Here is a 6,000-nt window from a genome sequence, read left to right on the forward strand (position 1 = left end):
CCTGAAATATCAAATTAAGTAATTTGAAGAAACGTTCTTCACCTATACCCAAAGGCTTAGCATATGGGGTGGGGTGGGGGGGAGGGAAGCAGGAATGAACAAATCTGGCACAGAACAGTGACAAATGTCAAATGTAACCAGGAAGGATGTGGACTGCAGTGACACAGAACATTTTGTTCTCTGTATTTGTCTTCCATTAGCAGTAAAGGAAGGTACCTTTACTGTACACATTGAGCTATAAGCAATTCACACAAGTGAACAACTAATGTTATTAGAAGCAAAGGTGACATGGTGCTAGACAAAGTACCATAGGTTTCTGTGGGGGAACATTAAATCAGCTCCCAAACACCCAACCCAAAGCTATGTAATCTACATTTTTTTGAGGGGAGACTTGCTGGAGGTGGTTGTAGCATGCTTGTGACTGAGCTCAGCAGACTTGAATAACTTTCTTTTGGAAGGAACAAAGGAGGAACACAGCATGAGAGCATCATAATCATCATTATTTATTGTGTTCCAGAGAACACAACTGCTTGTCAGAGTTCATGATTCAGAACAAAGGAGAGCAGGTGGTTTGCTACTGTGGTGGTGGCTTCTGAACCCTAAACTGGGTATATTAGAATACAGTGGTACCTCGGGTTACATACGCTTCAGGTTACAGACTCCACTAACCCAGAAATAGTACCTCGGTTTAAGAACTTTGCTTCAGGATGAGAACAGAAATCGGGCTCTAGCGGCGCGGCGGCAGCAGGAGGCCCCATTAGCTAAAGTGGTGCTTCGGGTTAAGAACAGTTTCAAGTTAAGAATGGACCTCCGGAACGAATTAAGTACTTAACCCGAGGTACCACTGTATTGACAAGCTATGGTCTGGGAATAAGAACAAAAATTCAAGGTTAAACTTGCACTTAAGTGCACTCAAGCATGACTACATTTTAAGCACATATTAGAAGTTTATGTTGGCTTTTGGTACTGTTTATTTCCATCTTATATGAGCATTCAATATCTTGCACTTTTCTAAATAAGCTTGTTGGTTGTTTAATTATTGTTGGGCTTACAACAGCACAAATCTAAGCACATTTACTTGGAAGCAAGACCCTCTGGACTTACTTTTAACTTTTGTGAACTGCACTACAGCCCAAGTGTCATTTACATGCAGAGGGGTCTGGTTAGGGCAAGTTAAGCAGCTTTGAATGCCTCATTTCCAACGGGGCTCTAAAATCTCTTGAGATTTCTGGTGGATCATGCAAGTTTGGGGCTCAGTTTTGCATGCAAAGAAATGATAGCCCAATACAAGCTTCTTGCTGCTCAGAAGATCTTCAGTTAGCAGGAGGTGGGGGTGTTTTATAAATGTATGAATCACCATATCACAATTTCTTTGAAGTATGTACACTCCCTCTGTTCATTACAGGAGTGTACATCTGAGACCTGGTGTGGGTGGGTGTGTGGGTAAGAAAACCATTAGCTCGGCCACTGAAGCCAGGCTACTCCTCTCCAAAACACATATGAACAAGAATATTCCACGACGGATTTTGCGATACATTTTGTTATCCGGATAAGACTTTTAAAGGGGCTTGAACTATCAAAGCATCCAAGAGATCTATCCCATCAGTGCATTAGGTGATGCTTTGCTCCTATCCTGTTTATGGAATGGTTGTTACTGTGTTTGGCACAGTGCCCTGTGGTCTGAGGTGTTCACGGTTAAACCTGCCCACATATTCTCCACCACAACCCACTTGGCCCTTCTCCAGCCAGAGCTCAGTAATGGGAGATAAGCTTGCAGGTGACATAAGTGCTTTATTTACATACGAAGCTCCCTCAATCCATCAGCTGCAGGAAAACAAGGCTGTCAGCACAAAGATGATCTCATCCTTCCTGCAGAGCTGCTCTGCTTGGATTGCGGAGGCAGGACTCCCTCCCTCCCCTGCCATATCATCCCATCCAACAAGCAGCAGCCGGGAGCACATGTGAAAACAAGAAACGAGTTAGTCTTTCTGTTGATTTGGAAAGTAGAGGTTGCAACTGAGAAGTGACTGGCTGGAACCTTTGCTGGCTGGTGTGACTACACAAATGAGGGCAAATGTATGTCTATCCAAAGGAAGAACTAGCCTGGGTCCTATGAGGCTCAATGCCAGGGAAACACAGAAGGCCTTATAGACAGACTCTTGGCTGAGATGTCAAGGTCAATTTGGAGGACGCTTTCCCTGGGGCCTATGAGATAGCACAATGAGGTAATGCCTTTACCAGACACTACAGAGAACCTGACAAAATCTTGACTTCACTCAAAACCGAAATAAGCAGGGTGTCCTCAGTTTGTCCCATTGGGGCATGTTTCATAATTTCACAAAGCTGATGTGTCACGAGGATAGAGTTAGTCTCAGTGTTACTTCCTTCTTCTCTGAGTGTATAAAAGTTCTGCAGAGAAGTGGCTAGAAAACCGGTGCAAGTAATGCACCTTTGTAATGGGGAAATGGATCTTATGTGATCCAGAGACATTCACTTTTAAAAGGGTGCTTCTATAAAGTTTGCCTAACAACGCATCTCTTCAGGGATTTGCCAGCACTTCCATGCACAGACTTTACACAGGCAGAACAATCTGCACTCAGATCTGTTCAAAACAAGCCTAGTACTAGCATAGCAGGAATAAAGGGCTTTGCTAGGGTTGTGTGTATACAAAAAACAACACAGGTCTGAGCAAGAAATGAAAGCAACTCTGGGTATGGTTTTTAAGCACTGGCAAATAATATGTAGACATACTCTGGATTACAAAAGTAGAAGGCTGCACCAGAATGCAGACTGCCTTTTCTTTCAAGCCCAGGAACCACTGCTGCAAAGAAATATGAAGTCTTTCAACTGAGTACCTCCAAGCCTTTACCAGCATCACTCTGCTCACTACCCCTATAAAAACCTGCCCATCATTGACATGCCTGTGGGCGAAGCATGATGGAAAAAGGAAACTTAGAGGCTTACTAAAGATATGGGAAGCCTTTCCTGGGCTTGCCGTACCATGCTCTGCTAGTTGCTTTCTCACTACATCATCCACAGGCCATCCAAAAAGGTAGATGAATCCAACAGATAAGAGATGGAATAGAAATGATATAATAGAAGGCAAGGCAGGACTAGAAATCCCTGGGCTCTGTTCCCAGTTTTGGGAAGGGTTGTATGGAAAAGCCATTGTAATCAAAATAAGGATAAAACTATCCAGGATCTACAGCTATCTCTGACAAGCAAGGCTGGTGCTGCTTCTATCGATCCATCTGCATAAAACTACCATCAGACACTGCAAAATATGATAATGAAGGAAACTTCAGTGGTGATTCAAGGGAGGCAGGTGCTTTGTTTCATCTTATCCCTACAGAAAAAAAGATGACATCATCATCTCCTTTGAGATTCTGAACTGTCCCTTGTTCAGAATTATTTTCTACCATGATATGAGGAGTAATTCTGCTTCCTTAGTTTCAAGCGATCAAAGCTCTCAAGATCATCTTCCTCAACAGATAAAAAGGGGGAAACTTAAGCTATGAAAAACCCTTGAGATGCATATTGACCCACACATAACCACCCCATCTCAGAGGATCTTCTCAGAGGATCCTGAAACCAAGGGAGAGGTCAGGCCTGATGTGACTGTGTTATAGAGTGGAGCAATGCACTCTAGTGTAACAAAACAAAACAAAACAAAACAAAGTAAGACAGGGGAGGAATATAAAAGACCTTACCTTAAACTGTGCTTTCCCTGTTCTGCAGTTGTTGTTGTTGCAGTTCCTCTCACAACCGGTATGAGTTGATGTTTCCTCCTCTGGATTAGGTTCTCCGTGCCAGTTGGACAAGGTGATTTTCTTGATGGAGCGGGACAGGGAGTTGCGATTGATGCGATCTTCATTGGTGGCCATCTCCTCAACGGGGCTGGTGCTGTCAAACCTACCCTCAGAGGACACAGGAGAAGCTGGAGCCAGATACAGAGACACATGCTCATTGAGGTTTTGGTGCAGGGCATGATTATCCAGAGCAGCTATGTCGGGACAGCTGTCTCCTGGAAAGTCCAGGGAGCACTTGGGTAGGGAAAGCTTGGTGGTAATAGTGAACGGCTGGACCTTCCTTGCTCTGCTGCCAGACATTTCTCCCTCTCGCATTGGCAACACAGGAGACAGGGGAAAAGGAAGGGGAGAGCGGGCCACCAGTCCTGAACTCTAACAAGAGGCTATAAAACACATGGCAAAGTCACAAGAGATTCTTCTCCAGCCTCTTCCGAACTATGCAGATGCAGAATTTGCTCCGTTGGGTTCATTCCTCCTGGGAACTCTCTCAGAAGTTAAGCTTGCTCGGAAATGTCTGACGGAAGGGGACTTCCAGTCTTCTTCGGCTTCCAGGCCTGAGAAATCACGATGCTACCACCACGCCAGGCCTCTGGTCAGCAATGGTGGTGTTGCTTTGCTTCCCCATCCATAATTCTCCACCAGCAACCAAAAGACCATGAGTGTGGGGTTGTGGGTGGGAGCTTGGTCCTGGCTTCAAAGCGAAGAGGAGAAAAGCATTCAGCGAGGCTTGAAGCTGGAAGCGTTTTGTCTGGGGGTGGATCTTGAGAAATGAGATCAGAAATTAAATCTTCTTCCTTGGGAGGGCTGGAGTTGCTGATTGCTCCCTGATTGCTCTCCCTCTCCTTTGGCAGGCGGAGAGCAGCTCCTTCTCTACACGCACTCACCCAGAAGCTAAAAATGTCCCTTCAGATGCTGGAGAGAGAGAGAGAGAGAAATTGGCTGCAGCGCGGGGTGAAGTCGGTTTCCTCCTCGCTCTTTGGGGTGCTGCTCCACTTCGAAAGTCTCTGCATGAGTGGTGGCGGCGGCGAGGACGACAGGTGGCGGCGGTGGGGCTACCTACCTTCAAAGTTGGGGGCTTCTGCTGCTGCTGCTGCGGCGGCCGCCCCTTCTCCTTGGCGTCTCCCTGCAGAGCTCGCCTCAGGCGTCGTCCACCTTCTTGCGCAGGTTGAGGACGCAGAGGAGGCAGGTGAGGAGCGCCTCGCGGGACTGCCGGGAAGTCAGGCGGGCCCCCAGGCGCCGGAGCAGCGGCAGGAGGCGCTGGCGAGCCACCAGCAGCAGGCGAGTCAGCAGGGTGCGCAGAAGCAGGAGGGCGAGCAGCGGGGCGGGCATGCTGCGCTCCGGGCGCTCGGCGGGGATCTGCGAGGGGAGGCACAGAGACACACACCGCGGTCAGAGCAACCGCGGTACGGAAAGGCGCGCATCCTGCTAGGTGGCCAAAGCAAGAGGGGAAAGGAGGGAGGGAAGGAAGGAAGAGAAGGAGCGCGCGCCCACCACCCACCCACCCACCCAGGGTTCAAGCGGGCCTGTTTCCTTTTCTCCCTTTCCCTCCTGGCCCCGTCTTCACTTCTCTCCCACTCCCGGTCCGGGTTCCAGTCCCGATATTTAGCCCAGCCCTTCAGGCAGGGAGTTCTTTAGCATGAGGTAATGCGGCTTGGGCAAAGGGGAAAAGACGGCTTCCAAAAAAACGCGCAGCCTTCCTCCCTCCTGGGGGTGGAGGAGGCTCGGGGTGCAGTTGGGGGAAAGGAGCGCGGATTGAGGAGGGGAGAAGAGGGACGCCTCCGAGACAAGGCCACGAAGGGGCGCACCCATCCCGTCGCGCGCCCTGCGGGAAGGGACTCCGGCAGCAGCTGGAACGCCTTTGAACGGCCGCGCGACAGAAATCCAACAGGTGAAGCTTTTCCCAGCGCGAGGCAGCCGTACTGAGGAACGTAACGCTTGCTGGATTTCTGCCCGTGGGGAGGTTGTTAAAGACAACAGGAGCCGCCTCAGCGCCTCACTCAGACGCGCGCGCCGCTACAGCTCGCGCTCTCTTCTTCGGGTTAGTTGCAAGCAACCTGCGAGTCACGGAAGAAAAGGATGGGGCAAACTTTTTCCCCTCCTTTTTTTTTTTTTTTTTTTTTGCAATCTCATGCGTATGCTTGAAGTGCATTTTCCCTTTTAAAGCGTGCGCGCACGTTCGCCTAAAGTGAAG

The 6,000-nt window shown here is 48.6% G+C and overlaps 1 protein-coding gene across 1 annotated transcript in view; it reads right to left on the reverse strand.

Annotated features, from left to right (window-relative positions):
* Positions 1–4,936, reverse strand: part of LOC307212137 (uncharacterized protein) — a 69,522-nt gene extending 64,586 nt beyond the window's left edge. The window contains exon 1 of the mRNA XM_079969147.1: positions 3,711–4,936. Within this exon, the coding sequence (XP_079825273.1) occupies positions 3,711–4,124 (414 nt within the window). The 5' untranslated portion in view covers positions 4,125–4,936. The remainder of the gene's footprint in view (positions 1–3,710) is intronic.
* Between the last annotated feature and the right edge of the window lie 1,064 nt (positions 4,937–6,000).

This window comes from Podarcis cretensis, assembly GCF_951804945.1.
Source record: "Podarcis cretensis genome assembly, chromosome: 3".
Taxonomy (NCBI): domain Eukaryota; kingdom Metazoa; phylum Chordata; class Lepidosauria; order Squamata; family Lacertidae; genus Podarcis; species Podarcis cretensis.